This window comes from Corvus moneduloides, chromosome 4, assembly GCF_009650955.1.
Source record: "Corvus moneduloides isolate bCorMon1 chromosome 4, bCorMon1.pri, whole genome shotgun sequence".
NCBI classification, from domain to species: Eukaryota; Metazoa; Chordata; class Aves; order Passeriformes; family Corvidae; genus Corvus; species Corvus moneduloides.
The window spans coordinates 36820794-36841183 of record NC_045479.1 but is presented as its reverse complement, the minus strand read 5'-3'; the positions used below and the strand labels follow the sequence as shown (position 1 = coordinate 36841183).

Here is a 20390-nt window from a genome sequence, read left to right as displayed (position 1 = left end):
GGTCATCCAGGTTGTCTTTTATTCTCCCCAGTGATTATGAAAGGAATGGATATAGAACAGAAGTAAACTCTCTAAATGCTGCTATTCCCAGTCATACTTTTTGAGAAACTTATTTGAAAACCATTATTATGCAGGGAGCACTGAAGACCTGTTAGCTAGGAAATGAGTGCAGTTTGCTTCACATGTTTAATTTTTTAGGACACAAGCAGACGTAACTTTAATCTTGGGGAGGAATTAGGACCTCGGTTCACTGACAGCTGACAGCCCATAAATGCTTCATTATAGTCCTTTCACATACATATAATAATGAATAATCAGAGTAGTTTGGTCTAAAAATCAAGAGTAAAATAGTCAATCTGGGCATTTAAATTGTAATATAACATCTCTAAAGTCTCATTGAGATCAACTTACATCACCCTCTTCTATTTTATGTTTCCTACAGATGTTACTATCTGAGATATTTTTGGTTTTTATTTTAAATGTTTTACAATGAAAAACTAAGAAATTTTTGATTCAGACAAATGCAGGGGAGCATGGCTCAGGTTTTGCAAGAGTACTGAGGAGTACATGTCAATGGGACAGAAAGATCCAGTATTTTAATCAGTAACTGGAAAATAACAAAAAAGTGGTGGAGGAAAGACCTTAGTTCGTGTGTATTGAGAGAGTGTGTGAGTGATGGGGTTAGGGTAGATGGAAGAAATGGTTTTTAGGTAACAGTGATGATGAAAAGTAGAATCTGTCTTCTAGTGATGGTGTACAGAGTGAGGTAACTGGAGGTAAAAGTAAACATTAGGCCCTTGAAAGTATGCTGGGAAAAAGCATTAGAAATCACGGTATGGGAGCTGAACTGAAGGGAATGATGGTCTGAACAACCTTATATGGCTTCTCTGTCTCAGACTGGTACGTGGTCACTCTAAGCATGGGATTGCAAAACAGAATTCATTCTTAAAACAGCATTCATGGTATGTTTGCCAAAAAGGGAAACATGAATCATGCCTTTCTGGAAAGGTAGAATTTGGATGTGTGTGGAATGTGTTAAAAGGATAAGAATGTTGCTAAAGATAGAACTGAGAAATCTTTTAAGAGTGTTTACAGACACTCTGAAGTAAATCCTTTGGGAATAAAACTTGGCACATAAGGAGACTTTGAATATTTTTACCATTTTGAAGAGGTTGACAAAAAGTGGAGACTATTTGAAAAATAAATTAATCAGCAACTAGGGCAACTCCTTTGCCTCAAAATTTTAGTTAAAATACAGCAAGCAAGTTTCTAGAAGTGATTATATTTATCTTTTAAATGAAGTATCAAAATAGCATTATATTTTTTTACAGTTATTTTTTTGTTTTAACTGAAGAGGATAACTTTGTTCCTGCCAGTCCAGGAGGCAACTGTAGAGCACAGTACTGTGTTTTGCCCAATCTTATTCAAAATACAGTTTCTCTAGTTTCTTTTTTCACAGATTTTTTTTTTCTTTTTAAACTGCAATCAAGATTGTACTATTTCATTTATAGTTTTAAAAGCTACACCCATGTTTTTACCTCACACATATGGATTTCCTGTTTGGCAGAATTTGCTTTAGTATCTTTAAAGATGTTGCTGAAAGAAGCATTCCATCAGATGCCTCTCAGATGGACTTCTAGGTCACTATTTAACTTTCTGTCTTTTATGAAACTTAACAGTTGTGAAATTTAGAATGCAAATGGAAGTGATACCTTAGGGACATTCCCAAGGCTTTCTCATATGCCTTTAGGTGATTGAAGGCAATATTGCAACGTAATTTTGTGTTTTCAGGAACTTGTTTGATTTTCAAGGAAATGTCTTATGTTTAGTCTATCTTGTGTTACACGCGCGTTTCTCCTCATCTCTTATTTATACAGTCTTTCAGCTCACTTGCTAAAAGCACTTGATTATTTTCTGCCTCCAGAGGATGCTCTTGTTTTAGCAGGGAAAACATTTGACATAATAAAGAAGTAAATGCTGTGCTGGTAAATGATGACAGCCAAATCTTTTGTAGCCCATTATCATCTCTGTGGGTTTAGTTTACAGCCTGGAGCTGTTGGAAGGTTACAACACTGGACATATTTTACAAACAGAAGGAAGGCTGAGTACTTCAGAATTATGATGTACTCAAGAGGCATAGTTTTAGCTCTACTAATGTTAAAAATAGATCAGTCATAGTAACTGAATTTTCTTGCATTAGAATTATGTCTAAAGCAGAGTAGTTTTTATCCCATTCATTATTACAGCCAGGTTCTTAGGCCTTGTCTGTTCAGTTACATGTATTTGTTTTACAAGTTTTACTAGATACTTTACTTTTAGCTAGCTTCATCAAGCAGCCAAGCCTAAGATGTGAGTTAGCTTATTATCAAGGAAGGTTGTATATTTGTTCATATTTCTGTTACTTTTAAGAAAGTGAACACTGCAGTTTGATGATTTTTCAATGGCTTTTAAAAAATACTTATTAATGTGTTCCTGGCTGTTAAGGGTTCTGCAACAGCTGTCACCAACATTGCTCTAAATATTGTTTATCAGTAATTTTATTAGTTCATGAAAGAGGTTACAAATGAATTAGTGAACTACAGTTGTAACATGACAGAAAATTAAAGAAAAATGGCTTTGTTGTCTGAGAAGTAAAAAAAAAAAAACCACAAACCAGCTAATTTCACTGTCTTGAAGTTATATTGGCTTAATATTGTAGAGTAATGTTTCTATGTACAATAATAAGCAGTACTTCTAAGGAAGCATTTGAACTTTCTGGTATAATGTTGTCTTTCTGCTGAAAGTGTAGTAATTTGGTCCCTTTTGTGCAACTTTAGGAGCAGGGAACCATCGCTATTTTATGGGATACCTGTTCTTTCTGCTTTTTATGATCTGCTGGATGATCTATGGCTGTATCTCTTGTGAGTAAATGTGATTTTTGGTTTGTTTTTTTTAATTGCTTCTAAATACTTTATCTCCTTGTATGGATTTTTATAGATCTTTGCCTTACCAGAGTTTTGGGTATTTTTATCCCAAAATTGAGCTGGACATTAATATTTGACTATATTGGGTATTTTAATTTAGAGGATGAAGTTTTTCTTGTCCTAGATCATTTTTTTCTTCATCATAGCCAAGTGTGTGCATATGTCATGTATTCAAGGAGTTGGGAAAGGAAGAGAGTGCAAGTAAAGCTCCTCTGGCACACTGTCATTTTCTTATTTAATTTAATGCATTCTAATGTGGGCATTATATGTTGCTGTACAATAAACATACCTTAAATCTTCCATATATTTTTTTACTTTTTTTTTTCCTCTAGACTGGGGTTTCCACTGTGAGACAAGTTACACAAAGGATGGATTTTGGACCTATGTTACACAGATTGCTACCTGTTCTCCGTGGATGTTTTGGATGTTTTTAAACAGTGTGTTTCACTTCATGTGGGTGGCTGTGTTACTCATGTGTCAGATGTATCAGGTATGGAAGAGCACTTCAGTCATAATGCTGTGTCTTGGGAGTGTCATAAGAATATCAAATAGTCCTGTCATTTAAATTTTCGTGTTCATTGTGCTAGACCAAGTGTTTAGTCTCTCAGCCTTGCTGGAGGAGGCAAGCATCTGCTATCTCTCAGTATTAGGCATCATTCAGTTCTCATTCACGTGGCCTTTTTTTTGTGCAAGAGGTTAAAATACCTGCCTCCTGCTTTCCATTCTCAGAATGACAAAAAGGTAAAACAGACCAGAGAAAGGCAATAAAGACTAATAGAGGATAAGAACTGTGGGATCAACTTATAATAATGCTGTGTGTCATTAACAGAAAGGGAGTGGTAGCTTGAAAGAGGATGCAACAATTTCTTACGCTGCTTTGGTGTGAGTTGCGGCCACATTATTGTATTCTAATCTGACCAAACCCAAGTTTTCTTTACCCTTTCTAAGAAAAGTCATACTGAAAGCTTTGAAGTATGACTTGTCATTAATGTAGTATGACTTGACATGAGACTTAATCTTTCCAGAAAGATTTCCTGGAAATAGAAATTATACTCTAATGCTTAGGTAAAACTTCTCAGTAAGTTTTAGGTTTTGTCCTCCATTTGTATAATATTCCTTACTTACTACATACATCAATTTCAAAATCTTATGGTTTATGTTTGTACCTGATAATTTCCCCAGTCAAAAACTTGTTTGTGAAAAGAAGGACTTCAAACCAGTAAATTTGGTCCTTTTTCAGTCTGTCTCTCATGCACTACTTGGTTGCATGTTTTTATGTGAACTAAATTACTTATTCTTCCTGTTTTAAGATATCTTGCTTGGGTATCACAACAAATGAAAGAATGAATGCAAGAAGATACAAGCACTTTAAAGTTACAACCACATCTATTGAAAGCCCATTCAAGTAAGTTTTAAAGCATATACAAATTTCTTATTTGTGTAGCCTTGCATACATTTGAATCATGCTCCTTTTTGAAACAGAACACACTTAAATACTTTTAGAGTATTTTCTCTACTTGCAGTGCTGAATCTTGTCAGCTATTTTCACAGTCACACATTCTATCCAGTTAAAGGAAGTAATTAATGTTTTGTAGTGTAGGGTGCATAAACACAGAAAAAAATGCTTTCCAGCAGTGGTTGTATTTTACTGTAGAGTTTATGGAGAAATAAATATCCTCTTTATAAAGCAGATGCTCAAACCAGAGGTAGCTGCTTACTGCAGCATGTTGATGTTGACCTGGACATCCATTTCCACACCGGGCACTTTCCCCTGAGTAATACTTAATGTGCTGTTGAATTTGCTCTGCACAGTAGCTCCCCTTTCTCTCTACTCTGAGAAAAGAGGCTTTGCTTTCTTCCTGTTCATGAGGAAGAGCATGGGCAAAGCTATTTGTGGGGAAGGGAGCAGGATGTCCCGGGAACTGAAGTGGGTGTTGCATGGGTGAGAGCAAGCTGTTGCATACAGCTTTTGGGCATCAGTATGTAAAAGGGTAGGTTGGGATTCTGGTTTTTGTAGTGATGAGGGTGCAAGATCAAAGATGGGGGCTCAGGGATGAATAGTACTGGGATGAGAATACAGGGGCATGGAGCAGCTTGTGGAGCCAAAGCAAGACATAATTGAAGGCATGAGCCTGGTTATTGATGGGTTGAGAGCACGTAACAAAAGGAGCTGAGAAAAGGCAAAAGCATGTCTCATCCTGCTGCTTGTGCTGTGTCTCCTGTGAGAGCTGCTGCTCTTTTAGGTGCCACACAGGGAAAAGGAGATAGGAGATGGGAATTGTGATCAGGAGCAGTCAGTGTGGATTCACACAATCCTGTTCAATGTGCTCTAGGATGACCCTGGTTGAACCAGATGACCCACTGTGCTCCGTTTCAACCTTACCCATCCTGTGATTCTGTTGTGTAGCAGATGGATTTCTGTGCTAGAAATTTACATGGGGTTTTTTTAGTATCTCTTTGTACAAAACTTGTAGTGAGAAGCAGACAAGCATCTCTGTATGGTTGCAGTGTTCCTACAGAGTAGAGTTGTAACAAAACCAGATAATTGCCTGAAAAACACAGGGAGGTGCACAGAGTAGGAAAAACCTGCTAGTTTGATCCCAAATTACTGTCACATTCGCAAACCATTTTAACTGAAATAGCTGCTGTTATAAAAATTACTCCTGAAAATAACACCAGATGTCTGAAATAACTGACTTAGCATCACCTGTCACATGAAGCATTGACATCAAATAGTTTCATCTCCTTTTTGCTTAGACCTGCTCTCACATGTATCATAACATGAGCTTCTCTTCCAGAAAACTGTGATCTGTTCAGCCTGTGTCTAATTAAGTTAAAAACCCCCGGCATGTTGGGAGATTTTATGTAGGTTTCTTAAATACTTGACAGTTAATTGATTCAGCCACAGAAAGTACTTGAATAGTTCATTTAATTAAGATAATGTTTTCTTAATTTTGTGCTGTCAAGGGACCTGGTTGATCCTAGACCTGCAGCTGGTGAACCAGTATGTATGCAGAAACAGATATCAATAAAGATGGAAATTATTCTAGGAAGACATTCACTTCATGCCGCTTTGTCTTGCATACATCTGTACAATGCAACTGTCCTCTTAGAATAGGATCTGAATTACCATGCTGTGCTACATGGTGGTGGACTCCTAGTAACACGTTTTGGTAGATAGTGGAAAAAAACTGGTGTCTTGGTTATGCCCAAGGATCAAACATTCACCAGTCTGGAATAATTCTGAAAAGAGTTGATTTTCTAAAGTTAGAAACTTTAAGGGTGAAGAAGCAAATTTGTAGGTAGGCAAAAAATGTTGTACTTCATTAGATGAGCTATGATACTGCTTGCTAACATGGTTTTTTTTTATGTTTTTAGCCATGGATGTATAAGGAACATTATAGACTTCTTTGAATTCAGATGCTGTGGTCTTTTTCGGCCTGTTATTGTGGACTGGACAAGGCAGTATACAATAGAATATGACCAAACTTCAGGATCAGGCTACCAGCTAGTGTAGCACCACCTTCATCCTGTGAGCATATCATACTGAGTGGTGCCTGAAAAATTTTCTCTCTCTCTCTCAACTCCGCATCCCTTGAAGAGTAGCATGCTGTGTGTAGGGCTGATGATGAATCATAAAGGTACCTTCTCTTCATCAGAATTTTATTAACAAAAGTAAAAATGGACAGAATAAACTGCCAAACCTGATAAGGAAGAGGAGGAAGATCAAAAAGGGATTTTAACAGTTCTTAACATGAGAATTATTCATGACAACATATTCACAGTATTTGTTATCGGGTTTTTTATTTAAGGTCTTTCACAATGGAGCATGAGATTACTGAAGTATTGACATAAGTAGTTATATTGTGCTGAGCAGAAAAATTTGTATCCCAGTATCAATAATTCCATTGAAACAAGAATCTAGAATATAAAACTAAATTTCATGATACAGAGTTCACTGATCGCTATGTTGTAGTTCCTGTAATGGGATTTTTTAAATACAGATTTTCTGTAATAAGATGTACATTGAAAAATGTGCTTTTCAGTACTGTCGTAAACGTCCTATGGTGGGGATCCCCTGTAACATGTTAAGTTATAGCAGTAGGGCACGTCAGGTAATGTTGAGTAAAAATATGTTGCCCACGTTTTTTGGTGATTGTTTTTGCCACCAGTTAGTGGTACAGCTAAATACTTGTAATAATCCTGTTCTGAAATAATGTAGTCTGAAATAAACAACTGCACCAATAAGGAAAGCTTTTCTGTCAAAGCCCTGCTTAAATGCATGATACACCTGTAAAATTAGTTTACAATATATAATGTTCAGGGAAAAAAAAAGTGGGGAAAAATAATTATCTTTGAAGTAATTGTATAAGCAACTTACAAACTAGCAATGTTTTAGTATTAGGTTTGGTCCTCATGCAGTACAGTGTAGTGTATTTGGAGACATGTTGGATGAGAAATTACATGGGGGATACCACAGATGTGAAAGCAAAAGTCTCAGTTATTAAAAGACAAGATAGATTTAAATTGAATGCAATTGCAGAAGAAGAACCCAAAGCTGCCTGAAATGCTTATTTCATTTGGATGTGAAATAATGGAACCCAAACTTCAACAAAACCAAAAAATTAAGAATCCCCATAATAGCACGTGCGCACAGAAAATGCAGAGCAGTGTTCTGAAGAAGATGGTGTATTGGCACGTGGAAATTGCCTTTAATTTCTGTTTTTAAGTTCTCATGCTACAGATGTGTTTGGAAGGTAAGGAATGATCTGAAATTGCATTCCAAAGGGGCTTTTCTTGAATGTGATGCACTGATTTTTGTTATGGTGTTTTCATATACTCATAGTGAATTGTTCACTGCTTCCTTAACTATTGTTTACAGAGAGACTGAGAATCAGGTTAGTTCTCTTCTAAGTGCTGTAGCAACCCAGTGGTTCAAGGAACCTGTGAGGGGAGTTTGGGGAGGGACCTGAAAGCAGATGTCTGAGACCAGTGTAAAGAATGTGTATCTGTATATAAATAATTTATCAAATACTTTTCTCTCTGTGAGTGTGTGTTTAGTGTATTTAAAGCTGCTCATTTTCATTTTATTCAACCAAAAAAGTGTAGGAAGATATCTAATGAGCTTTTAGTGATGTTAAATATTGCTGTTAATAGGCATTATGCCCTGCAAATTCACTGCATGTTTGATGCTTGGCAAAATTAGCATTTTCTGTAATACGCAGATTACAGGTATTAAAGCAATCTAGTGGTATTCCCGGCCCTTGCCTTAGTAAGAGGAGCAGTGAAACTGTAAATAGTTGATGTTCAGTATTTGCAAGTAAACATTTTTCCTGTAGTTGTTCATTGATCTCAAGACACACACTTAGTTTGCAAGTACCAGATATCAGGATTTACAGAAGTGCAGCATTAGAGCCCTTGAATGTTTAATACTGGAAAAATCAACATTGTCTTGGACACTTTTAAGAGGAGAGGTTTGGGTATAGGGGTGGCAAGAAGCTTTGGCTACTGTTGTCAGACAAAATTTGTAGTCCTAACAAAAACATGCTCTATTTCTGTGAAAACAATTGACTTCAGTTATCCATATTTTTTCTAATCAGAAAAAAGCATGAAAGCTTTACAGTATGGTTTTTTTTAATCACCAATTACATTCTTCAATTTTGTTCTTTTTTTTTTTTCCCCCCCACATTTTAGTTGGGGGTCGGTTGACTTGAGGAGTTTCAATACACTTCATTAAATATCACCCAGCCACCAGAAGAGCAGTTCAGTGTGTGATGCAAGTTTTGGTCACAGTTTCCCAGTAGCATTAACTGCCATGAATTGCATCATGCACTCTGTGTCAAAAATGTTTGCAAAAGAAGAGGTGATCCTTGGTAGCACGTAGCGAGTTCTGCACTATTTACATGTCAGTAGCTCTCTGGTGACAGTTTTGTTGAGACCTGCAGAATGTGAGCGATAGTAGGTAGTTGTGAAGATTAACACGCTTATATGGATTTGGGATGTATGAAGTTTCCAGTGCAAAATGTAACTTGTCTTGAGTAACACTGAATTGTTGATGTGAAATCATAAAGCAAGCAGGGGGGAGCCAACTATGCAGCATTTTTCTGTCAAGTTATCAGACTTAAAATTCACTTGTTGAACCAAAACTGCATTGCTTCTGAAACTTAAGCTGATCCAGACCAACAGCAGATCAGACCAACTTAATCTGACATAGGTAGAATAAATAGGAATTTTGTCTTGGCCCTAAACATGTGCTGTTTCTTTGCAGGTTTTTGTATTCTTTGATGTCCACCAGATTTTTTTTTTCAATTAATGTGTAAAACAGCATCACTACATTTTAAGCTGTGGATTTTTTGTATATTATTTATAACTGTGCCAAGTATTATTTTAATACTGTCGAGATCTTGATGTGTATTACATTGTGAACAAAAAAAAAATCTGTAAAATGTTTAATAAACTAGCTCTCCTTACATAAATTAAATCTGTTAAATTTTGTAAGTTATTAATCAAATAAATATTGACTCTTAGATGCAGTGTTTGTATTGACTTGGGGTGTGATTTCATACAGTGTAGTTTCTGTCCAGTTTCAGAAGCCTTTCTGGAAAGATGTGCAGGTGTCTTACAGATGGCATGCACCCAAATCTGTACAGATGTGAAATCCTGTGAGCTACTACACTGTTTTGGTAAATTACACATTTGCACTACTAATTAAAGTTAGCATTTACTAATTAAATATTCCTGTCTTTTGAGCGAAGCATGCTGGCAAGGTAACATTTCTTAGGGGAGAATTCCATCTGGGGAATGTTTCATGCAGCCTAATGTACTTAGATAATGACATTTGAGGTATTCTAAGGGTCAACCAGACATCTACATAGGGCTAGGATGTGTCACCAAGATGTGTGCTTCTGGGTGGCACTTGCAGGAGACAGACTACCTTGCTCTTCTGCTCCATGCTAAAGGTAAAAGTTTGAGTAGAAACAAGGTAACAATCCAATGGAATTTAATCAGGATATTTATAACCAGCAGTATGTATGTGAAAGTATAAGGCTAGGACTTAGGAGCACATCTAAAGGGAAGAAAAAGTGCTTTCTACTGAGTGTTGGATTGGTATTGGCACTGAGAATTGGTTGTGGTGTTCTCCCCTTCCCCAAGCAATGTTCCTGGTGAGGCTGTGTCCAGGCTGACACCCTGTGGCTTGTCAGGTGAAGACCAGGGAAGGTACTTTTCTTCCAGAAAGAATGACTGTCGACCTTCTGTGCTGAAGATCTCCATCCAAGATTTGCAGTGCTCCATCAGAGGAATTGCTGTGCTTGGGAGTCCTGATGATTTAAAAGCTGGTTCCTGGGTTTGGTTTTTTTTGGAAAGAAGCCAGCCCTCTGCACCCTCATTATGCCTTGGCTAGATTCAGTGGCTTGCACCTCCCATTAGCTGCCTTTTAGTAAAATCAGACTTTTTTGCTATGAAAGCAATGTCTATGGTAGGAGTTAGCAGGACTGAGAGTTTCTCCCCAGGTTTTCTAGGCTGTGCGGTTACTTGCTGCCTCACTCCCACCTGAAATGTGCTGCTTCAGAGTTAGTTGTGTTTTCCAGCTCTAATCTTTCCTGCTCTGTGAACTGGACAAGCTCTTGGGTCACATTTTGAGCTGGCTTGTTTTTCCTCCTATCCACATGGTTCCTTTATGACCTGTACAAAATGCTCTTTGTGTATTATTTTGAGTAGTACATATTTTTCTAATTAGTCTTTTGGCTTGAACTGCTTCACTGCCTCAGACCACAGTCATAGATCTTGCTTGAAACTGCTTTAGAACGTGCTGACACACTTGCTTAATATTTTGTTGCAGCATTCCCAGTCTTGAATGTGTTTCCATAAAGTCAGTGTTGTGAAGGATTCTTTTATCCCCAAAAAGTATCAGCCTGCTTTGCAAACCAGACAAGAGTTTCAAAGTTCTTTTTTTTTTTTAACCTAACTTCTTAATCTGCAGCTGTCTCGGTGGAGTATTCCTGCGCAGTAAGTTCTGTGCATAACAGCACCTCAGTATCAAAGCAAGCACAGCCCCCCAGAATATTCCAGTGAAAATGGTTTGGTTTTCATCTACTAGAGACTCTGTAGCAGAGACAGGCAGCCATTTAGGCACACAGTTACCCCTGATCTGTCACTTTCAGGCTGTGTACAGAGCAGTAGATTAAGATTTACTGCTTCTGTGCAGCTCGCAGCTCGCTGCCTTGTACACACATATATGATGGTATGATACTGGAGGAGAGTGATTCAGCTCTGAAGGCCATGACTATGTTATGTCCAGCTTTCAGCAAAGCTCTGCATCAAGTCTATAAGCACCGTTTTTCCACCCCTGAAGTACCCCAGCAACACTCCCCTCACTTTTATTGCTGACAAAGTAGGCAACACTTGGATTTAGGGTATATCAACAAGCAAAGCTTTATTGAATTGTTACTAAGTATTAAAAGTGTTACAGTGTGATACACAAAGCAAGGAAAAAAGCAGTGTGTGTGTTTGTTTTTCAAATCATCGGCTGAAGGTACACTACAGTAACTAGTATCTGTTTCACAGTAGTTAGTAACATTTAAGAAACTCTCTTGTTCCTTCTAGCAGGATCTCAGCAGAGCTGAAGGGCATTTTTAGCCTCCTCACTGGGCGTGAACAAGGGCACCTGCTCCCTGGCCGTACCCAAATCCCTTGGGGCCAAAGTTCTTCGCGTAACAACCTGTGAGAAAGATGAAACGCAGTAGCTGAGTCTTCTGGCACATTAATTGAGAACAGCACTGTCTAGGCTAAGACTCAGCTGCTTCTCCTTAGTCACTAGAATATCCCCCTGGGAAGCAATGCTTAGAAACATTCTGTTAAGCTGCATAACTGCCAGGAGTGAACTCAGTAGCCAGGACTGGTCAGTCCGTGTAGCTCCCAGCTCACTCTGTGAGAGCAACTCACACGTTGGTTCTGTGGCTTGGTATCTGTTAAGGCGTTTGTTATCATCAAACCACTGTGTGGATCGAGTTTGTATCTACAACCACGCAAGAAGGCATGGCAGGATGCTTGCTGGCTTGTTTCCTTACTCTGTTCAGGCAGAGGGTACAGGCTGCTGCTGCATTTCTCAGTATGTGATGTTTTGCTTGATGCAGATCTCAACTACAGCAGCAGCTTCAGTAATACCTATTTCATTTTTTTACTCTATTCCTATGGCTTACAGAGCACTTCCATGTTAACATGAGCCTGAAAGTTTCTTATATCAGCAATATATTGACCGTCTGTCCTTGTAAGACATTACCTTGAACCATAAACAAATGGTCTTTGCTTCTTTTCTCACCTTTACAATAGATTTCTCCCTCTTTTTCAGTTAGGGTTGTAGATTCTAGGCTTTTTCCACACTTGGCACATCGGAAGCAGTTCTTGTGCCATGGCTAGAGAAAAAATAAAAATAAAAATATAGTATTAATACACAGAATGCCCAAGTTGGTAAAAACCCACATTAATTGCAGGTACCTGCATCAGTGTTGATTACAGACTGGTGCAATGAAAACCAGCTGAAGTGCATCAGTAGCGCACAAGAGCATCTGTATTTCTGTGAGCAGCACAAAGCTCCAGATTCCACCCAGCATCCTGCTCAGAGCAGCATTTTGAAAGGTTTGGGCTGCTCTGATCAATTCAGAACACATAGTGGCTCTCTGTAGCGAGTGAGTCAGACAGCTGGCAGACTGACATGCAGTTTTACATGCTATTTCCAGAGACCATCCCCTTTTTGCTGAAACATTCAGCCTCCCTCACAAGCTGCATGCCACAAGTTTCCTCTTCTGGGTAAGGGCTTCTGTAGTCTGCTTCAAGTCTCTAGCATGAGATGATACTGAATCTTCACCCCTGAAGTCTAAGGTGATTATTCATCACCCTGCATTTCAAGTGCTTTTCTTTTTTTCAATTAAGTTGATTGATTCGACTATTTCCAGTGCAAAGAAATGCAATTTTAAGGTAACTGCCCTGCTGTTGGTTCCCTGCTGGGACTGACATAACACACTTTGCTCAATTTAAAGTCCACGTAACAGGTACAAAACAGCACATGCAGTTCCTTACCTTTCCAGCTCCTATTACTTTCTCTGCTGCATAAACAGAATCACCACACCTGGAGCATTTCTCTGTCCCTCCAAACTTCTGAGCAAACTTGGAAGGGTTTGGATTTGTGGTGGGCCGGTGAGGAGAAGGCGTACTGAAAGAAACAGGACATTTGTTTTCTCTACTCTTTTACTAAATGATCTCTTGCTCTTCTTAGCAACATGAACAGACCAGCATCCAACACATGGTACAGAATACAGTACTGCTGCAAAACTGTAAGAGAAGTAAGTTACCAGCAAGGCTATCCAATTACACTTGGTAGGGAAAAAAACAAAGCCACAACAACAAAAAGAAAAAGGCCGTGCTTTAAAGGATAAAAAGAAGCTACTGTAAAGGCTAATTTCCTGAGAAGCCTTCCCCTTTTTACTTAACTAGAAGAGCTGAACTCTATCAGGACATGGATTTTTCAGATAGTAAGCTACAAATAATTCTGTCAAGTTCCTGTCCACTGATTATAATCAGGAACCTGAATGGATCACTGAACCTGGCTGGAGAGCATACATCATATAAACGTTAAGCAATAATTTAGGAACTTGCATGAAGCAAGCTGTGAGACATACCTCAGCTTCTTTCCACATGCTTTGTTTTACAGCAAGAACTTAATCAGACTAGGAATGTTTATTATTTAATGTGACTTTTGGTTTTGGCTATAATTAAGCATAATTAAGTTCTTCATCTGCTAGTTAAAAATTCATTCTGCTTGTAGCCCCAGATTCTCAGCTGTCCAAATCCATCCCAGCAAGAACCTGTTGAACATTTCCAGCCTATTTAGGAGAGCAATGTGAGACGCACAGTCACCTCTGTGAGCTCATGCAACGCCATCAGCAGCTCCATAATCCAATCCCCTATGGCTCATTCATAGGATGAGCGTGTCCTTGCTTGCACGAACTCCTGCTTCTGCTCTTCCGACGCACATGGTCACCAGTGGGAGCTTTGTGCAATGCAGGTTCAATGCCCTGCATTCAACTAGACTGGGATGTTTTGCAATATGTCTATTCCAAACATGAACATAAACAAAACCCAGCCTGAAAGACTCCCCTGAAACTGAAGGACAAGGGCCATGCACCCCCCCAACTCAGTTTACTCACCTCTCAGGCTTGATGCCTAGTCTCTCTCCCCGGTCCATGTTCAGCGTGCCTGCCCCTTGGCCATATCCGTAACCTTTTGGGCCATACTTTTTCCCATAGCAAGATTTGCAGTAAACTTCAGCATCATGAATTGCTACAGTTGTGCTGTCCAAGTTTTTCCGGCAGACCACTGGAGGTAAAAAAAAAAGTTAAACTGCCTTGAGGGACTATTTCCATCAGCACACATAGTAAGCCAAAAATCAAGTGAGAAGTGATGTTATGGGTTTCCCTATCCAAAATCCTTCCCATTAGGCTGTGGGACCACCAGAGATTAGAGGGAGGAAGTTGCTGTTTGAATTTGTGATTTATGCTTAGCCCCGTAAAGGGCTCTATTCCTTCCCACCTCTTCATGACCGTGACATTTAAAGCCTGGAAACTTGCTGTGGTTTGATGAATGAGGCTGCTCAGAAACCCAGAGAGGGCAGTCAGCAGTTTCCCTTGATAGATGCCATACAGCATGAAGCAAAAGCCTATCAGTACAGAGGAGCCCCTGTCCTGCCCTTTTGGCCAGGGTGGGGCTGGGTAAAATTCCAAACCTTCAAGGTTCCTCCCCTCCCCCCCACCTCAGTACTGCTTCAGGGCAGAGCTGGGGCTGGTTCACAGCTGTCACCGGAGGGGCTGTGCTTTTCTGGCCTTCCTACATTGTCCTTCAGCACAATGCAAGCCCTCTACTCAAGGTTACAGTAGAAGGGAGAACTATTTCCTTCTTAAACCTCCTTTTGTATGCCAACTGGCACGCTCTTTCCATCTGCAACAGCATTATGCCCATGAGAAAGAATTTGGGGAGAAAAAAAAAAACACCCTTATGAATTTTTTGTTTAAAGATTTTAATGTCTTCAAACCACTGGGTGACCTTTGCTTATGACATTCACTAGCTCCAAGGTTCTTTTTATAAGACACTAATATCCAATAAGTAAATCAATTAATGCATGTTTGTTAAGTCTACAGACTTTAACCACAACAGAAGTATGCACTAAGGAAAAGCATGTATTCAGACACACTAGAGCCATTGTTTGACTGTAAGTTCCAGGTTTCTTTTAATAGTAACTCCCATAAAAGGCTGAAAATGAGGCAGACGATGCATCTAATCTTCGGTTTTTGTGACCACTGTAGAGCTCAAGGAAAGGAGCGTAGGTGTGCTGAGGCTCTCAATGCCGGCATAGCACAGCACAGCACAGCAAAGTTAGGCAGCAGACTTAACAGCAAACTTGTTTGAGGGGCCCAGCTGTAACTGCAGCCAATATAAGAGGGCTAAACCCTAGCTCTGCCCATATGTATTAATCACCAACAAGTGGGGCAAAACCTAATGCTTGCAATAAGGTAAAATTCTCTGATTCAGACAGGCTGTCTGCTTGCAAAGTAGGAGCCTCCAATTCACAGGGACCCTTTGTTCCCGTCATCTAAGCAGAGGTATTTTCAGCAGAGAAAGTGATTTTCAATGCCTCACTGGGCTTGTTGGTTGGACTGGAAAATAATGCTTTGGACTCCTTTCATCTGAAATAAACCACAGGCCCCTGTGCCAAGAAAATTTAGTTTTTTGGCTGTGCTAAAGCATCAACAACTCAGCTGTGCTCAGGCACACCAGTGCCCTGGTCTGTGCAGGACTCCAGGGCAGCAGTTTGATAACTGCTCCTTCAGCTTCTGCCAGCCCCAGGACCACAGGGAGAAGCCCAGCTGAGCTCAGATCAGTGCAAACAGGGCTCTGCCAATGAGCTTTCTTCTCTGCATGAGCAACACTTAAGCCAGGTTTCCAACCTAGGGATCCCTTAGACTTCTGAGGAAAAGGCTGGCCAGAGTGCAAATGGATGTGCTCTGCTCTGAGACATACATCCTACTCCTTGGTATGATAAAACCTCTGCAGGAGGTGAGCTCTCCCCTTGGGACTGCCAAGCCCAGGAAGCATGTGGGGAAGCAGGAACCAACCCCAACACATGATGGACAAAGCTGCCACCCCCAGTGGACAGGTACCAGCAGAGTCTGGGATATCTCCTGTGAACCAGCACCTTGCTGCTGTGATCCCTGCAGCAGTGCCAGGAGAGATTTTGGAGGGGAATACTTACTGCAGAGGAAGCAGCACCGGTGGAAGCTCCTCCCGTCGCACTGCACCTCCTCAGCATGGTAGACAGTGCGGCCACAGGCACCACATTTGTTGCCACCTCCCCAGTTCGGCATGGTGGTTCTGTGTGCCCTGCCAGGCAGGAGGGGAGAAGGGGAGAGATTTGTTAAACACAGTGTCCTCAACCACCCTGGCCCCAGGACAGCTGGGGCTACAGGCTCCTTCCTTTAAACCAGATCTGTGAAGTGTGTGTGGCATCAGAGCACAACCCTGCAATTTCATCAACTGTTCGAAAACGTGACCTTCCACTGTGTGAGAAGTTTTTGGGATCAGTTCAACTTCCCTGCTCTTCAGATGCCAGACCAGACTTAAAGGCTTAGGCAGGCTCTCTATGGCTATTTGTAAAAGCAGACGAACTGGCAAGGGGAACAGAGACTGCGGCTGCTGAACAGCAAGAAAAACAGAGACACGGTCTTCATGAGCCATGTCCTCTGTCCCTGCCTGGGGATTTTGAAAGTTACGTAAATTGGATATGCACAAATTACAGTTTTATGCACAAGAGCTTTACTGCACCTGGAGCAAATGCCCCCCCAGATGGATATAATTTCAGTTTCTATGCTTCATTAATGCTGGGCCTCTCATCTGATAGAAGCAAACCAATTGTGCCAACAATGGCATTTTGTTTTACTGAAGGGCCTGTCATTTGGGATGTGGTACAAGCCAAAGTTCACTTCACCAGAAAACCACTTATTAGGGCTGTAGGAACATTCTGAACTCCTCTGAGATCACACCTGCACCTCAAAGAAGTTTAAGGGGGATTATTTTCCAGGGACTCCACCCCGATTACATGAACTGCACCTTTACCAGGCAGGTATATCAACCAAACCCAACTGCTCAAGTAGCCACAGCTGATTTAAAAGGAAGTGAAACCCCTCTCATGCATTACTTTGCAATGGACACTCAGAAAACTGTGGGGACAGGCACCTCACTCATTGCGTCAACCTGTACCCTTGGGAACAGTCTCTTACATTAAGCCAGAAGCAGTGGCTGCCCCATCTCAGGCTGATCTGCCCCCTCCTGAACTCCCCTGCACTCCCTGTCACCACCGCCAGCAGTTCCCCCCCAGCTCGACTAGGAGCTCCTCCGGCTCCTCCCATTAACTGCCCGGGGTTAAAGTTCCAAAGCGGAGCCCTGCCCATCATCTTCGGGATTTCTGAGGCTTTCTTCCCGCCACTACCACCACGAGCTAACACAGCCGTGTTTGCTGAAGGCTCATCTCTCAGTCAGCCCTGAACTGCCCTTGGCTTGTCACTGCTGTTCAATGCTGGTTTGCTCTCACCAGCACAGAGGCCAACACAGCCAGACAGGGTTACTGCCTCGGCAAGCTTAACCTAGCAGAGCTGCACTCATCACCCCCACTGCTCCTTACTGATGCTCATTTCACACAGGGTTTTTGGGCGAGGAGCATGGTTTGCCCACTGGAAGCCCAGAGGGCACCTCCTGCCACCCTACCCCACCAGCAATGCCATTCCCTCCCTGCAGAGTCCCCACAGCAGCACAAGTCAACTACCAAGGAGGGAGGCTGGGAAGGAATTTCTTGGGAGCTTCTGACTTTTCTCTGCAAAACTCACCTTCAGTTACGCTTAGAAGCTCTCCTAGGCCTGACAAGGAGAAGATACACACAACAGCATCCCCACTCAAAGCCCACAGCCTGCTGCTTTGAGTTAACTTTGCACTCATCCCTCTGAGCCAGAAGCAGAAGACTACCAATCTCCAGTTGCCTCCCTGGCCAACAGGGAGGAACTGGAAGTGCCACCACGGGGTGCCAGACAGGAGCACTTTTCTTCAAGAGCTCCTTTCTCTGAGGGGCCCCTCTCCCAACGTGTGGGACAGGCCTCAGTGCAGAGCGAGCCACCTCGTGCCCCAAGCAAGGTAGAGCAGACTCGCAAACCACAACTGAGAGCAGCAGTTTTGGCTAAGCCTGAATTAAGTGACCCATCTTGCTTGGTAAAACAAGCCTCCTGCCCCAGCAGCATGAGCAGCAGTTCAGCAGTTTTAGGGATGCAGGGTAGGATGTGTGGTTCCCAAGTAAGACATGCTGCCAGGTAGCTGCTACAAGACCTTTGTCCAAGACAAGCAGACAGCCATTCATGGCATGTGGGAAAATAAGATTAGTTTATTAAATTCAATTGGGGCACCTTAGGTACATTCCTAAGCAACAGCTTAGGAAACTTCCTCAGAGTGGCTGAACAGTGCCATTTGCACACTGACACCAGTTACTGAGATGGCCCTTTGTTTAATACTTCCATGGGATTAGCATCATTACTGCTCCATGGTTTAGCACTAATACCCTGACCTAGCTCATAAAATTAGTTTTATGACATTTCCTACTTTGCTTTTGTCATTCTTGGCACAACTGTACAGTCTAAAAATCAAGATTCCATTTCTTTTATTCAAGTGCTTGGCTGTGCTACCACACAGCAGCTGACATCAATCACAGCAAAGAGCGTCCTTAGTTAAAGGGAATATAGGCTGCACAACGCTTTGGAAAAGGAATGCATGGACTGGAAAAAAAAAAAAGAAAAAAAAGGAGGAGAATAGATTCCTTTTCACTCTGTATGCTTTCCAAAATGTAAATGGTATTTGGTACAAGAACTACTTCTGTCTTTTCCTCTCATCACAACCATGCTCATGTTCTTTTGTGCATTGGCATGAGCCTACATTATTTTAATCATTTTGTTAACAAACAATAATTTAGTTTTCATGCACACTAGACCTGAGGACCTGAATCAGGTTTCCCCAGCTTTGCCCCAGATTTCACATACAATATTGGGCAACCCAGGGTGCAGCTCCACCCTTTCTTCCCGAGAGAGACAAAATACTAGACGACCCGACAACCATTAGCTAAACTAAAATCTTCTGATAAGGACTTTGGGAATTCATTAAATGAAAACCAAAAAGGAACTGAAGTCGGTACTTCAAGGTGACCATATGCTCTTCCAGAGAAGGTATTTCCATTTATCCTCCCCATGATGTTCCCATGAAGGCTTGCGTGGGAACAACGGCAATATTTCCTCAGTTACTCAGCAGCAGGAGCTCTCTCCCGGCAGCGCTGTCCCGGAGGCGCCTCAGGGGCGAGGGGCTGGAGCCCTGCAGCAGCCCCGGGCAGCACCGGCCCGTCCTGCTGCCCAGGGCTCCTTCCAGAGCTCCACAGGGAGCAGGCTCACACCTCCAGTGCCGCCTCAAGCCTGCCCTGCTCCCTCGAGACTCTCTGGCTGGTTCATGCAGGCCTCCGGGGAGCTCAAGAGCAGCAATTAAAAACCCAGGTGATCTCGCTGCCAGCACCAACAATTTTGGCTGTCGGCTGCGGCTTGATGGCAGCTGCTTGTACCCAGCACGTCATCCGGACAAGCCACGGCAGCCGCCGAGTCCTTTCCGACCCGTTTGTTAACAGCAGCTCTAATTCAAGAGACCTAGGCCAGCCGCAAGGCAGACACACAGGAATTCCAGGCTAGCCAGTTATCCCGGACGGCTTTTTCGGCGGCCCGTCGGGGGGGCCCGGTGCGTGGCAGCTCCGTCATTAGAGCAGCGCAGCAGCAGGAGCGGGTGCGCACCGCCTCCCCCGCGCCGGCACCGGCTCGCGTTGTGCCGCTCGCCACCGCCGACCCCTGCCCGGACCGGGGTCCGCCCGCCCCAGCCGCTGCCCCGGCGCTCACCTCGGCTCGGCTCGGCTCGGCTCGGCTCGGCTCGGCTCGGCTCGGCGCGTCTCAGCACGTCTCAGCACGTCTCAGCGCGGCGCGGCCCCGCGGCGGCTTAAAGAGCCAGGGCGGAGCCATGAGGGGCCCGGCCCCGCTCCCGGCGCGGCGCTGCCCGCGCTGGGCCGGCCGAGGCCGAGGGACGGGAGGGTTCGGCCCTGCTCCGCTCTGGCCACCCTGGGAGGCAGCAGGAGATGTCCCAGCTGCAGCCTCGGACCGCAGGACTTCAGCCTGTGGTTTTGCCCAATTTTAGGATTCTGCTTTACATTCTTGCAGGCTCCGTGACCGTGTTTCCCGGAGCAAGGGGAAGGGATGCAGGGCTCCCCGAGAGGTTTCCCAGGACGTGAGGAGCGGGCTAAGGCAGGAGCCCGTG

The 20390-nt window shown here is 42.4% G+C and overlaps 2 protein-coding genes across 2 annotated transcripts in view; one reads left to right on the top strand and one right to left on the bottom strand.

The window, feature by feature from the left end:
- Positions 1-9496, top strand: part of ZDHHC17 (zinc finger DHHC-type palmitoyltransferase 17) — a 67695-nt gene extending 58199 nt beyond the window's left edge. The window contains exons 14-17 of the mRNA XM_032106228.1: positions 2817-2900; positions 3296-3453; positions 4274-4368; positions 6342-9496. Coding sequence (XP_031962119.1) covers positions 2817-2900; positions 3296-3453; positions 4274-4368; positions 6342-6480 — 476 coding nt within the window. The 3' untranslated portion in view covers positions 6481-9496. The remainder of the gene's footprint in view (positions 1-2816; positions 2901-3295; positions 3454-4273; positions 4369-6341) is intronic.
- Positions 9497-11371: 1875 nt separating this feature from the next.
- CSRP2 (cysteine and glycine rich protein 2) lies at positions 11372-20043 on the bottom strand. Its single transcript, XM_032107177.1, has 6 exons — positions 19979-20043; positions 16267-16394; positions 14168-14336; positions 13041-13173; positions 12283-12376; positions 11372-11682 (listed from the first exon to the last, which is right to left on the bottom strand). Exons 2-6 carry the CDS (start codon positions 16376-16378, stop codon positions 11606-11608), a joined length of 585 nt encoding a protein of 194 aa, XP_031963068.1. The 5' UTR covers positions 16379-16394; positions 19979-20043; the 3' UTR covers positions 11372-11605.
- Between the last annotated feature and the right edge of the window lie 347 nt (positions 20044-20390).